General features: G+C 33.9%; 1 protein-coding gene across 2 annotated transcripts; it reads left to right on the plus strand.

The window, feature by feature from the left end:
• Positions 1–16,379: 16,379 nt before the first annotated feature.
• On the plus strand, positions 16,380–19,153 carry LOC141492642 (olfactory receptor 7D4-like). Of its 2 annotated transcripts, XM_074193177.1 has the most exons (2): positions 16,380–16,389; positions 18,171–19,153. In XM_074193177.1, exon 2 carries the CDS (start codon positions 18,173–18,175, stop codon positions 19,151–19,153), a length of 981 nt encoding a protein of 326 aa, XP_074049278.1. In that variant the 5' UTR covers positions 16,380–16,389; positions 18,171–18,172. The 2 variants fall into 2 exon arrangements, with proteins under 2 accessions (XP_074049278.1, XP_074049267.1); XM_074193166.1 differs by lacking the exon at positions 16,380–16,389 and having other exon boundaries at positions 18,215–19,153.
• Positions 19,154–19,373: the final 220 nt, after the last annotated feature.

Genomic DNA, 19,373 nt, shown 5'->3' on the forward strand with positions numbered 1-19,373 from the left:
AAAATTACTTCATAATCTAAGTCAAAATTATATTTCTTGTCTTGTTTCATGAACCTGCCCAACAAACTCTACATTTCACTCAAAACCATCTACTGATATTCTCAGAGATCTGAGAAGTCTTTTTCCTAAAAATAGAACAGAGGGAAGACCATATAATTCATTTTATATCACCAGTTCTAAGAGCCTTTTCTTACTGAGTTGATCTAATTTCAAAAATTCTTAATTTCCTCAATTATTGATCTCATCCCCCATCACACAAAATTACCTGCAGAATATTTACTTATCTGTGTGCACTACATCTTATATTTACTCTGGCCCCATGGATTTTAAAGTCATAGAGCAGAAAAACCATATCATACTAGTTTAAGTATTCAGTGCATTTAACTCAATATCTGGACATTGAAGGTAGTTATTTAATGAATGTTCCGTTTTTAAATATGTTTTGAATAATCATTAGTGCTCTTTAGCTATAAAATGCCAGTGAAATTAATTGAGCATTTGTGTTTTGCTTGATACAGAGAAATTGTGGCCCCCAATTGTCCATTTTCGCCATTTGACTGACTCCTTTATTTTTGAGAACCATCTTCATTAGACTGAGTAAAAAAGGACTTGCTTTACTATCTATTCATTGATATTAATATATCCCTCAAATGATATATAGAAAAAGCAAAAATTAGGGGAATGGTGTGATTATATATCTGTCTAGAAAGGTCTATCAGCATGAAAATTGGCACAAAGCTGTAACAATAACAAATAAAACACTTAGAATATCACAGATTTACTCAAGAAGGAATAAAAATAATTTCTTCAGATGTCAGTTCAAAACTGAAAAACTATTGGTGACATACAAGGTGAATGGTAGATACTAATTCAGAAAAATAAATTTGATCTCCAGTGTTCCATGATAATTGGTAGGATAAAATCCATTAGTAAAATATGCTCCTATAAATGATGGCAAGAATAAAAAGAAACTGCATTTGTAAAATAGTATTGTAATATTTTTCATGTAAAATAATATTCTATTAAAACATCCATGTACCAGAATAAAGGTGCATGGTAGAGCAAAGGGTGGAGCTATGATAGAGAAAAAGCTAGAAATTTCTTTATCAAATCTCTAAATAAATTGTAGAATGGCAAAAATCTCAAAAGAATAGATAGGAAAATTTTCCCACCAGGTCTAGCTCAAATGGAGAAGGTGTATGCTCAGCCATGCAACTCTTTAGTGGAAGGACTGGATGTACAAAATGGTGAGAGGAACGAACCGGAGAGATCTGTAGGAGGCATCTTCATTGTGAGGCCCAGGTGTCCTGCCTCAGCAGGACAATAGCGAAGTAGGCCAGTTGGGAATACTCAAACACAGGTACCTCAGAACCCTGTTCATTTGGCATGATCGACCTGGATAGCCCAACACTATGAGCAAGCCCATATAAGTCTTAATGTGGAAAATCTGGGAGTGAATAATATGTCCTTCAAATTAAGAATCTTGGAAATGTACTCAGAAATCAAAATTATAATGCATATGCAAATTGAGAGAGAACTATAGACATCAACCTGTAGATAAGAACAGGTAGGGCCTCATCTTAGAAAAAGATGGCAGAAAAGAAAATATTCCATGTCATTCTTCAGGGGAGAGTATTACATTGTCTTCAGGGCACGATGAGCTTCTGGAAAGCTTACAAATGATTTTTAATATCTAGGAGGCACAAATGAAAAAGAAATAAAAGAGGAATTCAGCATCAAGCAAATGGAAGCATAAAAATTAATAGTAAGAATAAATACTTTGAAAATGGTATTGGTCAAATATAAAATAGCATTTATCTAATAGACAAAGATATCTAAAAGCAAAGGTAAGAAAATAAATCCTTGAATACACTGGAACAGAGGAGACTAATGAAAATGCAAATACCTCCTTGGGGGGAAATATCTGACCTAAAAAACAAATCCAGGTGAGAAAATTTAAGAAATATTGAACTATCTGAATGCCAGGATCAAAAAAATAAATATTTTTCAAGGATTTCTGATCTGAAATGCTAGAAGCAAAGAGTAAAATAGTCATTGAAAATATTCCCTTATTAGTTCCTGAAATGGATCCCAAAATGCAAATGCTAAGGAATATTATAGCCATATTTCAGAACTATCACATGAAGGAGAAAATCCTTCAGGCTGCCAGAAAAAAGAAGTTCAAAGAACAAGTAGGGAGGATTACCCAGGACTTGGCAGAATCATCATTAAAAGAATGAATGACCTGTGCCCATCAATTGGGAAATGGCTAAACAAATTATGGTACATAAATATTATTGTTCAATAAGAAACCAGAAATGGTAGCACTCTAGGAAAGTATGAAATGACTTATGGCATCTGATGCTAAGTGAAGGGAGCAGAACCAAGAAAACAATGTGCACTAACAACAAAACTGAGAGATGAGCAATCTTAATGGATGCAGCTCTTCTCAGCAGTTCAGAGAACTAGGACAACCATATTAGGCTGGCTCTGGACAATGGTATCTACAAGCAGAAGAAGATAAAACACATGCGCACACACACACACACAACACATGCACACACACACACACACACACACACACACACACACACACAAACACACACACTGACAAAGGTAATCCAAAATATATATGTGCAATTTCAAGCTGAATGCTTGTTCCTGAGGGGAGGGTGTTGGGAAGGGAGGGTGGAAGGAAATTTTGTAATTTAATGCTGTACATGTCCATATGGATGAAAATAAATTAATTAAAAATACTTTAGGGGTGGCTAGGTGGCGCCGTGAATAGAACACCGGCCTTGGAGTCAGGAGTAACTGGGTTCAAATCCGGTCTCAGACACTTAATAATTACCTAGCTGTGTGGCCTTGGGCAAGCCACTTAGCCCCATTGCCTTGAAAAATATTAAAAAAAATACTTTAAAAGACCTGAAACATGATATTCTGGAGCATAAAAGAATTCACATTACAACCAAGAATCAAATGCCAAGCAAAACTAAGCATGCTCTTTCAGTTGAAAGGATGGAAAGGTAATGAAACAGGTGACTTTCATGCAGTCATCCCAAAGCTATCAGAGGGGAGTCTCAGCAATACAGGTTTAACAAATAAAAGATGATTTATCCTATTCATTAAGTAGCTTTGTGTAATTAAAGAAGGAAATAAAAACAAACACAGCCCCCCCCCCCCCGAACATCTTCTCCCATAGACAGTACTATTATTCTTTAGAAATGCAAATTCATTTTGAGTCAGTATGGTATGACAGACAAAACAACCTAAGGGAAATTAACTATTTTCCAGTAAGAGGAAGCTGATCATCCTAATGCCAATGATAAATTTGTGAAATTTTCTGTTTAGTTTATGTTTACTTCTGTGTACCCCAATGTAGAGAGGACATAGAGTGGATGCAAGGCAGAGTATCTATGATAGTGAAGGGTGAAGGAATTAAAGTTTCTTAACCAATAGGAGAGAAAATACATATAATATGGGTTTAGCTGTCTTCATATATTTGAAGAAATATGAGGGGCCAACCAGGAGGCATGGTAGATATTTCACAGGCCATGGAGTCAGGAGGAACTGAGTTCAAGTGCAGATACAGACACTTGTTAATTACTTAGACATATGGCTTTGCAAAAGTCACTTAACCATTTCCCCCATTGCCTGACAAAATAAAACAAAACATAAATGTGAGAGAAGAGGGAAATTTTCTGCAAATACTGAAAGAATAGGATGATAATACTGAATCAAAATTGAAACCAAGGAGATTTTTTATGATACTTTATTTTTCCAAATATATTAAATGAAAGTTTTTTTCAACTCCACAGTCCAATGTACTTCCTTCTCAAACCTGCCTTTTTTACACATATCTTGCACATCTGCAACAATTTTCTCACAATGGCAGGAAATCCATCTGGCAAGAAATCCATTACCTTTACATGCTGTGGCTTTCAAATCTTCCCCTCTCTCATCTTTTTAGATATTCAATATCTTCCTCTTTCTCTCTTGTCCTATGATTGCTAAGTAGCCATTTGCTGTCCACTCATTATCCAATGCTCATGAACCAGCAAATCACTGTCCATATGGTTTCTCGAAGCTGACTTTGGGGATCCCTCAATTCTACAATTCACACAACTTATACACTGAAATTTCCTTTATGTGCAGGAATTATTGACTACTTTTTCTGTGAAATTACAGCCTTAAAGAAGCTTTCCTGTGTTGACACATCACAGTATGAAGAAGTATGTTTGCTCTCTTCTTCCTCCAACTTCCTTTCTGCATCATTCTTGCCTCTTATTAATGAGATTCTCTGAAATGTGTTTCACATTAAATACATGGGGACCCAGAAAAAAAAAAAAGTTCTCCACTTGTATCTCCCACCTGGTTGTGGTTATCATATACTATTGTCAATCTATCTTTCCATATATGAAACCAAGGTCCAATCATACTCCAGGTCAGGAAAAGTTCTTATCCATCACATATACCATTCTCATTCCACAGCTCAATCCTATCATCTACAGTCACCGAAATAAAGATTTCATATGTGCCCTGAAGAAGGTGTTTGAAAGGTGCTTATGCAAAGAAATTCATAAGTATTTAAAATTAGATTCAGTGCCTCTGGTGGCCAATTAGAAATGTGCAGAAATTATTCTAAAACATTCAAGCCTTTTGGGGGAATGAAAACAAAATTAAAGCTTCTGCCCACCTTTAAATACAGAAGAAAATAAAGGGAACCAACCAACATATTTTTCTCTAAGGAAATTCTATTGTGTACCTTATTTGTTTTATTAAATTTGTGCCATGAATTCTGGGTTAATTTATACCAAGAATGATGCCATTTATTGGCAGTTCAGTTCCTTCACTAAACAACAACCTCATATATAGCAGAGTAATCTCCACTGAATAAATGTTCACGAGATGGATAGGTTATTTCTTAGGAAAGGCACTATGACATGGTAGAACCCATCACTCATGTCTAGGTGTCATAATATGATCACTTGCTTGAACTGGAGATATAAAAGTAAATTGGAATTTTCATGTATTATACTCATCTCTTCTACAAGGGGCTTGATCACCAAGAAAAGACAAAACAAGAGTGGAGGCACTCTAGCTAATGTTCACTGACAGAAGTTCAGAGCTCTAAAATCAATCATTTATAGTTATTAGAATTTAATCAAGGGTCCTCACTCATTAAATCATCTTTCTCGGATTTGGTATTATTGGTTGGTAAAAGAGTTCAAATCTCTACTTATATAGTACACAACCTCCAACACAGCATACAGAAAAAAAATCATAGAAAAAAAAGTTATCTCATAAATGCTTTAAAATATGTCCAATACTCTAAAGCACTCTAAATACCTCTAAATAGAAACACAGATGTGTTTGTGTATCCTCTTTTCTACAGTTCTTCGCTCCTCATCCTTTTTTGTAGTCATCCTTCAATGATATTGATCTTTTACTTCCTTCATTACTGTACACATTCTACAGAATAAAAATATAGGAAATCATATAACCATTCTGAATGGGGCAACTACACATTGATGATTCACAAAATCAACTGGAATATCACTTATCATTTTTCACGCATCCTTAAGTTTCACAAATCACCTCCCACTCACTCAGCTGAAATTTTTGGTAATATTTTGAAGGAAAAAAAAAGGGCAAGAACTCCATTTTCTCTTCCTCATTTCTACTCATTAATTTGCCTTTTCTAATTGTTTCTTCCTTTATTCCATCTTCTATGATGAAGTAGTTTTAATATTCCTGAGGTTAAATCTTCCACCTGCTTAAATACTCTAATATTTTAGTGTCTTCAAGCAGAATATTCCCCTCTGTTATCACTAATCGTTCTCTGCCTTTCAATATCTTTCTGTCTACAGGATTATTTATTATTATTATTATAATTATGTTTATGAATACTTATATATATTCTGCATCCTGTAAAAACCCTCACAAATCTCTCTTGATCCTTCCATCCTTGCTGTCTCTTGTTTTCACTATCATCCTATCTACTTGCTTATTCCAATTGTAAATAAACATTTCTCTGTTTCCATAATTATGAAAAGAAACAACCAAAATTCTTAACTGATCTTTCCATCCTTGCTAAAGGTAATATTATATCTCCTCTGCCTTTATTGAATAAATTCCATGGAAAGCCTAGCTTCAATACCTGGATCTACTTTTCTGCTCTCACTCTTCTTAATCCTTTACAACTCAGCATCCAATATTATAATTCCCCCATAACTTCTCTCTCCAAAGTTACTTTTAGAGAGATTTTTAAAATATTATTTTTATTAAAGATATTATTTGATTTTTAAAATCCCCCCCCAATCTTACTCCCCACCACAAGAAAAGCAATCTGTCTGTCTTTACTTTGTTTTCATGTTGTACCTTGATCCAATTTGGGTTTGATGAGAGAGAAATCATATCCTTAAAGAAGAGATAGGAAGTCTAAGAGGTAAGAATACCAGACCATAAGATATTTGTTTTTGTTTTTTTTTCTAAATTAAAGGGGATACTCCTGGAACATTGTTCAAACTCCACATCTTCTTATCTGGATACAGATGGTACTCTCCTTTACAGACAGCCCAAAATTGTTCCCTGATTGTTGCACTGATGGAATGAGCAAGTCCTTCAAGGATGAACATCACCCCCATGTTGCTGTTAGGGTATATAGTGTTTTTCTGGTTCTGCTCATCTCACTCAGCATCCGTTCATGCAAATCCATCCAGGCTATGCTGAGATCCTGACCCTCCTGGTTTCTAATAGCACAATAGTGTTCCATGACATACTTATACCAAAGTTTGCTAAGCCATTCACCAATTGAAGGGCATTTACTGGATTTTCAATTCTTTGCCACCACAAACAGGGCGGCTATAAATATTTTTGTACAAGTGATGTTTTTACTGTTTTTCATCATCTCTTCAGGATATAGACCCAGTAGTGGTATTGCTGCTCTAAGGGTATGCACATTTTTGTTGCCCTTTGGGCGTAGTTCCAATAGCTCTCCAGAAAGGTTGGATTAGTTCACAGCTCCACCAACAATGTAATAGTGTCCCAGATTTCCCACAACCCTTCCAACAATGATCATTATCCTTTCCGGTCATATTAGCCAATCTGAGAGGTGTAAGGTGGCACCTCAGAGAAGCTTTAATTTGCATTTCTCTAATAATTAATGATTTAGAGCATTTTTTCATAGGCCTATGGATTGCTTTGATGTCATGTGTGAATTGCCTTTGCATATCCTTTGACCATTTGTCAATTGGGGAATGGATTTTTGTTTTAAAAATATGACTCAGTTCTCTGTATATTTTAGAATCGAGTCCATTGTAGGAATCATTAGTTGTAAAGTTTATTTCCCAATTTACTACATTTCTTTTGAACTTGGTTACAGTGGTTCTATCTGTGCAATAGCTTTTTAATTTAATGTAATTGAAATCATCTAATTGGATTTTGGTGATGTCCTCCAACTCTTCCTTAGTTATTAAATGCTCCCCTTTCCATAGATCTGACAGGTAAACTAGTCCTTGATGTTCCAATTTGCATATAATATTGTTTTTTATGTCTTATTCCTGTAACCATTTCAATCTTATCTTATTAAAGGGTTTTAGGTGTTGCTCTAATCTAAGTTTCTTCCATACTAACTTCCAATTATCCCAGCAGTTTTTTCTCAAAGAGGGAGTTTTCATCCCAATGGCTGGACTCTTTCGGTTTATCAAAAAGCAGATTTCTATAATCATCTGCTGCTTTTGCACCTAGTCTATTCCACTGGTCCACCACTCTGTTTCTTAAACAATACCAAACAGTTTTGATGACTAATGCTTTATAGTATAATTTTAGATCAGGTAAGGCTAAGCCACCTTCTTTTGCAGTATTTTCATTAAGCTCCTGGCAACTCTTCACTTTTTATTTCTTCATATGAATTTACTTACAATTTTTTCTAACTAATTAAAGCAATTTTTCAGAATTTTTGATTGGTAGGTCGCTAAACAGATAGTTTAGTTTTGGTAGAATAGTCATTTTTATTATATTAGCTCTACCTATCCATGAGCAGTTGTTATTTGCCCAGTTATTTTAATCTGATTTAATTTGTGTGAGAAGTGTTTTATAATTGTTTTCAAAAAGATTCTGAGTCTGTCTGGGCCAATAGACTCCCAAGTATTTTATATTGTCTAAGGTTACTTTGAATGGGATTTCTCTTTCTAGCTCTTCCTGCTGTACCTTGCTAGACATATTTAGAAAAGTTAAGGATTTATGAGGGTTTATTTTATAACCTGCAATTTTGCTGAAATTGCTAATTGTTTCCAATCATTTTTTTGGATGATTTCTTGGGATCTAGGTAGACCATCATGTCATCTGCAAAGAGTGAGATTTTGACGCTTCCTTCCCAGTTCTAATTCCTTCGATTTCTTTTCCTTCTCTAATTGCTTAAGCTAACATTTCTAATACAATATGGGATAGTAGTGGTGATAATGGGCACCCTTGTTTCACCCCTGATCTTGTTGGGAATGCCTCTTCCTTCTCCCCATTGAATACAATGCTTTTTGATGGTTTCAGATAGATACTGCTAATTATTTTAAGGAACAGTTCATTTATTCCTACACTCTCTAATGGTTTTAGTAGGAATGGATGCTGTATTATCTCAAAAGCTTTTTCAGCATCTATTGATGTGATCATATAATTTCTGATAGGTTTGTTGTTGATATAATTGAGTATACTAACAGTTTTCCTAATATTGAACCAACCCTGCATTCCTGGAATAAATCCTACTTGAACATAATGTATTATCCTAATGATAACTTGTTTTAATCATTTTGCTAAGATTTTATTTAAGATTTTTGCATCTGTATTCATTAGGGAAATATATCTATAATTTTCCTTCTCTGTTTTTAACTCTTCCTGGTTTAGGTAACAGCACCATATTACTTTCATAGAAAGAGTTAGTCAGAGTTCCATCTATCCCTATTTTTCTAAAGAGTTTATATAGAATTTGAACCAATTGTTCCTTAAATGTTTAGTAGAATTCGCTTGTGAATCCATCATATATGGGGAAAGATCAGGAGCTTTTAGAGCAGTGCCTGTTTTCTCTCTGCCATCTTGACTGGAAGTCTTTAAATATTTACATGAATAAATTAGAGAAAGAAGAAATTAATGAACTAAATATGCAAATAAAAAATAGAGAAAGAACAAATTGAAAACCCCCAATTAAATAACAAATTAGGAATTCTAAAAAATTAAAGGAGAAATTAATAACATTGAAAGCAAAAAAGTATTAAATTAATAAGATTAAAAGCTTTTAGAATGGTGTCTCTCTGCTCTATGGAAGTCTTTAAATGCTTACATGAATAAATTAGAGAAAGAACAAATTAAAAAACCACAATTAAATAAGAAATTATAAACTCTAAAAATTAAAGGAGAAATTAATCAAATTGAAAGCAAAAAACATTTGAATTAATACATAAAAGCAAGGGTTGGCTTTATGTAAAAATATTAAAATTGATAAACCATTGGTCAATTTGATTTTCAAAAAGAAAGAAGAAAGCCAAATTGCTAGTATCATAACTGAAAAAGATGAACTCCCCACCAATGAGGAGGAAATTAAAGTAATAATTCAAAATTATTTTGCCCAACTCTATGCCAACAAATTTGACAATCTAAGTGAAATGGATGAATATGTACAAAGTATTAAGTTGCCCAGGTTAAATGAAGAGGAGATTAAATATCTAAACAACCCTATCTCAGAAGAAGAAATTCAACAAGCCATCATTGAACTCCCTCAGAAAAAATCTCCAGGGCCTGATGCATTCACAAGTGAATTTTTCCAAACATTTATGGAGCAAATAGTTCCACTTCTATATAAACTCTTGGGAAAATAGGTGAACACGGAACTCTGCCTAACTCTTTCTATGACACCAGTATGGTGATGATACCTAAACCAGGAAGAGTTAAAAGAGAGAAAGAAAATGCAAAAATCTTAAATAAAATCTTAGCAAAACAATTACCAATTATCACTGGGATAAATACACTATGATCAAGTAGGATTTTTCCCATGATTGCAGGGTTGGTTTAATATTAGGAAAACTGTTAGTAGACTCAATTATATCAACAACAAACCTATCAGAAATTTTATGATCATATGAATAGGTAATGAAAAAGTTTTTGACAAAATACAGCATCCATTCCTCCTAAAAACACTAGAGAGTAAAGGAATAAATGGATTCTTCTTGAATGTCTATCTGAAACCATCAACAAGAATTGTATGCAAAGGTGATAGGCTAGAGGCATTCCCAATAAGGTCCAGGGTGGAAAAAGGATGCCCATTATCAGTGCTACTATTCAATATCATATTAGAAATCTTAGTTTCAGCAATAAGAAAAGAAAAAGAAATTGAAAAAATTAGAATTGGAAAGGAAGAGATAAAACATTCATTTTTTGCAGATAACATGATGGTATACCTAGAGGATCTGAAGAAATCATACAAAAAACTCCTGATACAATGAGCAATTTTAGCAATGTTGCAGGATATAAATCTTCAACTTTTCTCTATAAGACTAGCAAGATACAGTAAGAAGAGCTGGGAACAGAAATCCCATTCAAAGTAACCTTAGACAATATAAAATACCTTTCAAGGCAGACTCAGAAACTTCTTGAAAACAATTACAAAACTATTCTCACACAAATTAAATCATATTTAAATAACTGGACAAGCATCAACTGATCATGTTTAGTCGAGTTAAAATAACAAAAATGACAATTCTACCCAAATTAAGCTACCTTTTAGTGGCCTATCAATCAAAATTCCAAAAATTTGATTTAATGAGTTAGAAAAGTAAATTCATATGGAGAAATAAAAAGTCAAGAATTTCTAGGTATTCAGTGAAAATAAGTGAAAAAGAAGGTGTCTTGGCTTTATCTGATTTAAAATTATATAAAGCATCAGCCATCAAAACGGTCTGGTATTAGCTAAGAAAGAGAGTGCTGGACCAGGGTTTTTCAGCATACTTTTCCCCAACAGGTGATTTAATCCTTATTTAATTTAATCCTTACTTAATTTCTAATATGTGAATGTCTGCATATTGTCTCAGGTATTTTTTTATTATTATTTATTATTATATTCAGATTTTTCTTGATGTGTTTTTTCTTGCGTGTTCTATAATTTTTTATTTAAAATATCAGATGACAAATAAAATTTATTATTAACTGAAAAAATGGATCCTGAATAAATGATTTGTAGATTTTAATTAAAAGTCTGGAATTATAGCCAAGTTCAAAAATCAAAGTAACTTCATCCTTCCCTATATTCTTCCCAGAAAATAATTTTTTAATGGAAACAATACAGATAGGCTGCACTGATGTCACTCATTGATGTCACTAGGGATTATTTTTAAAGTTCAGTACAATTTCTTGAATGTTTTTTACAGTTAGTAAAAAAGATTTCTGATTCTTGCTATATTTCTATGTTCCCTCCAATATTTTCCTTCTTGTGTTTTAATTTTTGAATTGTTATAAAAGTTTTCTAATGTTTAGTTCATTTTAGTTTTTTTAATTCAAATTTTACTCAAGTCTATTGCTTTTAATATTCATTTCCCCTTCTGTGTCTCCCTCTCTTCTTTACCCTCAAATCCACTGAGAAGGCAAGGGAAAAAAACATCTTCCAGATATATGTAGGCATGGAAAATATGGAGATACATGTTGTATTGACATTGCTCAAATTTCTCTTGTATCCTTTTTTCCTCAAAGAATCTTCCCACACAAGAGTGAAGAGCTTTTAAAGGGGAAAATATAAATTAGGAAAACCAAATATTAAGTGGAAATGAATTTGAGTATATAAGCAACATTCTAATAACTTAGATTTTGTCTCCTCCAAAGATTGACAGATTTATTCACCTCTCCCTTGGGGTTCAAATGAAATACTTCTTTGTAAATTTGCATTATACTCAAATAATTGTTTTGTAATTTTTCTTTGTATTGACTGGTGGAAATTCAGCATTGGTGTTGGGAGAAGTGTTTGCCATATTTTTCTTATTAATTCTACTCTTGCAAATTTGAAATCTCTGTTTGATAATGAAGGTTGAGTTGAGATTGAAGATTTTCACTCATACAATCAGATATATTGTGTCAATTTTTGAACAGCCTGATGTGTTTGCATCTTTGGGTTTTGAATGAAGGCTTTTCTATATTTATTATAATTATATGTCTTTTGTCTAGTGTGTATCCTTTGGTTTTTTTAATTGGATTTTTAGCTTTGAATAATCATTTTCCATATTCATTGCATATATAAACTATTTGATGCATGGTTATTTGAGTTTACCTGAAGGTTTTTCCAAGTTAATTGTATGTATAAGACTTTTATCTAATGTGAATCCTCTGACAATTCATAAGGTTTGAGATTTGATTAATGGTTCTTACAAAATTGTGTATCTATAAGGCTTCTCTTCAATGAGAATCTTCTGTCATGGGAGAAGATTTGAACTATAAATATATACTTTCCCACATTCAATACATTTGTAAACCTTTTCATCAGTTATTGATGTATTTTCTTTGTTCTTCACCAAGTCTATGACATCAGGGACAATGATGACGAGAGAAGAACTGTAGAAAAGAGGATATATTTGGAGGTATTTAGAGTGCTTTAGAGTATTGGATAGATTTTAAAACATTTACGAGATAACTTTTTTCAAATTAATAATATAAATAAATAAATACATACATAACTCTATCCAGCAAGTTTCATTAGTTTATTTGAAGCATAATATTGAGTTACTAGCAAGATATTCATTCATTTTTTTATTTTTAGTTTTTGGAAGACAATGGGATTAAGGGACTTGCTTGAGGTATGTAATTATTACATATCTGAGAACAGATTTGAACTCAGGACCTCCTAACTCCAGGGCTAGTAGTCTATTCTCTGCACCACCTCCAGCCTCCAGTACGGATATAACTTTAAAGGACCTGTAAATGCTAGAATCACAAATTAAATTTAACTACATGAAATTTAATAAGAATACATGTCGGATTTTAGATTAGGTTTCACAAATTAATTTTATTTGTATGATGTGGGGAAGGCAATTTATAATGTACAAAGCAAATGATGACCAACTAAATGATGTGGGGATATTGCAACATGGAAGAAATGCCTAGAAGAAAACTGTCTTTTTTGAGTTTGAGATTTTCTCATGTGGAAGAGTAATTAGATTTATTCTACATGAGCCCAAAAGAGAGAGTAAGAAAAAAAAATTTAATCAATGAAGTGAATGACTTTGGTACAGCAGAAGCAAACTTTTCTTTGCAATTACAACACTAGAATAACACAATGTGATTCCCTGAGAGGAGGTTTATTCTTTGTGGAAATGAAAATAGATTCATATTGACCTGGAAAACCTCTGAGGTCCTTTATTGCTCAAGCTCCCCAGAGTTTTGGTAACTTCTCAGGAAATGTTGGCCAGCTCTCACTGTAAGGAAATTTGCTGCCAAAATTTACTGCCTCAGGGGAGAGTGGAGCAGGAATTGGAAATATGATTAATATTAAATGTCTAATGAAGTGTTTGTGGGATAGAATTCTTAGACAATAGAAATTTTAAGTATCTTCCTTTCCTCCCCAAGACCATATCTCTGGTGTTTCTAACCAGGAGGGAATCAGATTGTTCCTCTGCCTGAAAATCTCCATTCCTTCTAGGATCCAGAGTTTCTGCCTTCCTGTTCTCCTTTCCAATACTTGGATACAGTGAAGCAAGCCTACAAAACTGGTGATGTTCAGTAAGTGTTGGGAAAGCAGAGAGGAAAAGAGAAGCAGAGAAATAAGGGAAAAGAGAAGGAGTCAGTTGTTTCTCAGAAACTCAAAGAGACTCTCTCAAAGCTAACAAAGCTCAAGTCATGGCAGCATCCAGGTGAAAGATCAAGAAACCTTAATTCACTAAACGGTTTATTTGAAAATCCAGTGTTCATCTGAGGTCCAAGTATGAAAGGAAAACAAAGGAGAATAGAGTAAACCTTACACTTTGAGTCAGGTTCAAGTCTCATTTTTGCCATTGTTTGGAATTGTTTTAATGATATATATTTTGGTTGGGAAATGAAGCTATAAAATAGAGATTTAAATTCCCATATCAACATCCTGATGCTCATTTGAAAGGCAAATGAGACAAATTTTGTGGGAATTTTGGTGACTTTAAAATCATTTTAAAAAGCTAAGTTTTTTATTTTGGTCATAATAGAAGAACTATGACTCTAATCATGTCCAACCTAGCTACACCAATATAAACCAAACATCTAGCATGATCTTTAACTAGGAATAAATCTCAGATGCTCAAATGGGAAACCTAGTGAAGTTAGAGGAATTATGTCCCTATTTCCAGATACAGATTATTGGGTTCTAAAAAAGATCCTTTTAATAAAAATTGTAGATATCTTCTATATTACCCGTATTTACAGATCTCTTAATATGCCTGTACGTTTAGTGTTTCACTGTATGAGTTATCAATGCAATGTCTAAATTTATTTCCCAGATTTTCTAAAAAGCAGCATGGGCAGTTATTTCCTTAGTAGATATCACTTCTTATATTCTCTACCTGCTATCCTAATGCAAATTCTATTGCTTTTGTCATCTCTTATCTACTGGATGCATTTGCTCTGCTTTCCTTTTCTCTCTCTGTTTCTGATAAGGCATATACTAGAGGATATGAAATTCAAATCCCATTATTTCTCATTCTATTATATTTATCTTCCCCCTTTTCACCATTTATTTCTATCCCTTGTCCTCTACATTCTTAGACTTTTGCTGAGGGTGCTTGTAAAAGACAGAAAAATTAACAAAGCAAAAGTAACCAGCAGGTTTTCACTTGTAAAGTGATTAAGATGAACCAGATGCTTTTAATCTGTTAATTTAGTGGTTTAAAGTGAAGGATAGTGTGACCTAGAGACTGATCAATTGTCATTAATGACTGAGATAATCTGATCAAAGAATGTGGAGACAATTGAGTTTTGGATATGGGCAAAAGAAAGAGATGCTCAAATAAAAGCTAGAAGATTATTAAGGAACAGGTAACATCTGGCATGTAATATCATGATGTTCGAAGGGTGTTCTGTGTTCAGGTATTTGAAGGGTTGTGATGAAAAACATTAGATGATTATTGCTTGTACTCAGAGATCATGTGTAGTGAAAATGCATAGAAATTATAAAAAAATAGCATTTTTATATGAATGAAGGAAAATCTTCCTAATAATTGCAGGTAAAGGACTTTATAAGAAGCAAGAAAGAAATGATACTGGACAGGAGAAATTTAATGAGGGTTCTGTGAAATGAAAACAAAGTTCTGTAAGAAAAGGACTTTCACAAGCTGTGCTTTGTAACAAGCCCAAATTTGATGCTACTTTCACCTGGACATTCTCTGTAAGGGCTGTATATCACTGCCTTTTATATTTTTAGTAGGTGTGCATTATATTATACATACTGTTTGTACTATGGAAATCCATTGTTGTATCTTTTTAATTAATATCAACTCAAAATCAAGAGATGAAATACAATGGTAGAAGTTTAAAAGTTTATGAATGTTAGAATTTGAATTAGAAAAAACTATGAATATTAGAAAGCCATCCCCTAAGCTCTCATGGCTACATCCTAGAATGATGAAGGGGAAATAGTTGTTGAACTCTATGCCCCCAGCTTGCTTTTGTGACTTTGGGTTAGTGAGATAGCCCACAATAAAGCCTACACATGTGGAAAACCGATGAGGGTCGTACAAGTGGATAATCCAAGTAAGAATCACTAGAGACCTTTTTCACCTTGGACTTGACAGTATTTCTAGGGCATTCTTCTCTCCTACTGATTTTCGATTCCATCATGTCTACTCTGGCTACTACTAACACCACCACCTGTAAAGTGAGGAAAAAAAACTCTTTTTCTTTAACTCTCCAAGAATGCTCTACTTGGGGCTTTAATTCATCTCCTAATAATAGATGTGTCCAAGTGATCCAACTTCTTCTGATTTGGTAGCTATCTGGAATGTCTGAAGGGTTAGCAAGAGAAAAGAATTATCTACTATAGCCTGAGAGGATATGGTAAAAAAAAGGACAAACTTAGATTTGATCCTGGGACACAAAGAAAGCAGTAAACTTCTTAAAATTAGACCTTTCGAAATGCAGACTGGGTTCTATCAGGAAGTGGTGAGTTCTTCTAATAAGAGATCTTCCTGGAACAACTGGAAAAGGAATATTCACATATTAAAAACTTATTCATCACCTTCCTAGTCTTTCAGACTCAATGCATTTCAAAGTCATGAAATAGGTCCTGGGGCTTAATCACCATCAGTCATCATTCTCCATACCATTCTCCTTTTTCCCTTAGTGAGTTACTTCAGGGAATTCCATATTTTTTTTTCCAAGAGCTCCAGTATATCACTTTTTAATCTCCTCCTGGCTGGGCATCTGAATCTCTAGGCTAGGCTACCATTGATTTGAACTGGAATCTTCCCATCCCTAAATATTAGAATTTGAATTCCTAGCTCTTAATACAATGTGTGGCACATTATAAATGTTTAATAAATTCTTACTTGCTGTTTAATCATGTTGGAAGTGTTCAGTATGTGCTTTCACTTTTGAGTTTCAGTGCTTATGGAATTCCAAGAAGAACATATTTTTCTAGAAACTCTCTTTTTTACTCACATAATTGCTGATTTTTCCTTTAATATAAAGAATCCTCCAGATAGACCTCTAATTATTTGAAATTTTTAGCTCCACCTAAAAATTTTGGACCAGCTTCCTTTCTCTCTATTAAGACATTCCCATTTAATCCTGAACACATACTCCACCTCCATTTTTTTCATCATGGGTCAATAATTCACATTAAATAATGATGCATAATAGGGAAGAAACAGAACATTCATCAGCTGGAATGGGTGTAGGATGTATAATTTCTATGCTATATGGGACAGGAAAATAAGATTGAGAACTGGAAGGTGTTATTGCCTTGATATTGAAAACCCTTTTGAGTATGACAGAAAAGTTTCAAAGAGGTACGCTTTCATATAAAAAACCTTAGGCTATCACAGAGTAGCCTTGTCAAGACAGGATTTCCAAATAAGGGAAACTTAATCCTATCTACTACCAGCTATATATAGTGACATAATTCATGAAAGTAGAAAAACACAGAAGCTTCACAGAATACCTTCTCCCTAAACAAAAGACAAATATTCTTTTGAAAATGATGAAGAGGATTCTAGTGGATTGTAAACTCACTACAAGTCAGCAGGGCTATGGCAGAGAAAATAAACTTTAAAAATGTGTAACCTTTATTGGAAGAAATTTAGCTACCAATATGAAGGGGATGATCATAGTTTGACCTCATCTGAAATTTTCTGTACTACAATTTAGAAAAAAATGATAACTTATAAAGGATGCAAGACGGAAGAAGTAGGATGGTGAAGGGACTAAGTAGAATCAGCTGAAGCAATTATAATTACTTGATCTAAAGGAGAGAAATCATATGCACTATGAACTTACTCTCTTTACACATTTAAAGAAACTTTATGAAGGACAGAAAAGGGATTTGTTCTCAATAGCTCAAAAAGTAGAAAGAGAGCTTTGGACATACATTGAAAAGTTATATTTTAGCTGATCACAAATGGTAAGAGCAAACTCAAAATGCAATGGTTTATATAAGAAACCTAAGAATTTTCTTTTCAATGGAACTATTCAAATAAAAGTTAAGGTGTCACTGGCTAGGGATATTTTCCTTTCTAGACTTTTGTGAGATTGAGTTTTGCTGTATATGTCCTATAAGATCCTTTATATTTCTATATGAATTTATGATTTCAGTTGAAGACTTAAAAGGCCCAAATACTTTCATTCAGAACAAATAACTGTCCTCTCTCTCTCTGTGCAATTATCTGTGGGAATAATCTTGCTATGTCCATCGTATCTCTATTTTGATCCCTTTTGCTCGATAGTCTTTGATGTTTAACATAAATCTCAGATGGCATTTTTGGACTTTCAGAAACAGAGTCAAGCTTAGAGAATATTAGTTCCAAATATTTTCTCTTTCAAAGAGTTGGGATGTAGAAAGTGTGATATTTCAAGATCAAAAAGATAATGTTTGGCACAGACAGTGACAAGAAACAGAAATCCTGTCAGGCAAAAGAGAGTTAGATTTTCCCTCTTTGATATACAAAGATAAAAATATTTTCATCTCATGTTCCTATCATTTCTCTTTCTCAGAAGAAAAGCCAGTGCCATGGTACCAGAAAACCAAACACAATTCAGTGATTTTATCCTCCTCCTATTCTCTGAGAATCCAGATCAGGAAGGACTCCTCTTTGGGATGTTTCTGAGCATATATTTGGTCACAATAGTTGGAAACCTGCTCATCATGTTGGTGGTTGGCTCTGACTCTCATCTCCACACCCCCATGTACTTCTTACTTTCTAATTTGTCCTTTGTGGATACCTGTGTGGTGACCACCACAGTCCCAAAGATGTTGGTGAGCTTCAGGACACTAAACAAAGCCATTTCCTATGCTGACTGTCTTACCCAGATGTTCTTCTTCTCACTTTTTGCTGGTTTGGATCATTTCCTCCTCACTGCTATGGCCTATGATCGTTTTGTGGCTATATGTCACCCTCTACGCTATGCAGTAATGATGAGCTCTTGGTTCTGTGGCTTGCTAGTGATATTGTCCTGGTCACTGGCATTTCTAAATGCCTTTCTTCACAGTCTAATGGTAACACGTCTCTCCTTTTGTACCAACAATCAAATTCATCACTTCTTTTGTGATCTTCCTGAGATTATGAAGCTTTCTTGTTCTGACACTCTCATAAATTATATCGTGTTGTATTTTGCTTCTGGACTGGTAGGTTTTATCCCTCTCATGGGGATCCTTTACTCTTATGTTCAGATTGCTTCTTCAATTATAAAAATCCCATCTGTTCAGGGTAAGTATAAAGCCTTTTCTACCTGTGGATCTCACTTCTGTGTTGTTTCCTTATTTTATGGCACAGTGTTTGGAGTTTATTTGACATCTTCATTTACCAACACTTCCTGGAGGAGCGCAGTTGTTTCAGCTATATATGCTGTGGTCACACCCACTTTGAACCCCTTTATCTATACACTAAGAAATAAGGACATAAAAGCTGCCCTTAGGAGACTCGTGGGCAGAAAAACCTCTTCTCAGTGATGGGGATGATTCCTGGTAGTTACAATAAGAAACAGGTGCTTCTGGGAAAACTATTAGGAGGCAAAAATATTGGACCTCTGAATCTGCTCCCTATTTAAATGTATCCTCTATTTAGTCAATGAAGTGACTTACCTGAAGTGCTGGTCTTGTTCCTGTCATGTTGTCTGATCAATGAATGATAGGGATTCGTTTGTGATGCCAAAATCAAATACAAAATTCT

Source organism: Macrotis lagotis, chromosome 1 (assembly GCF_037893015.1).
Source record: "Macrotis lagotis isolate mMagLag1 chromosome 1, bilby.v1.9.chrom.fasta, whole genome shotgun sequence".
NCBI lineage: Eukaryota > Metazoa > Chordata > Mammalia > Peramelemorphia > Peramelidae > Macrotis > Macrotis lagotis.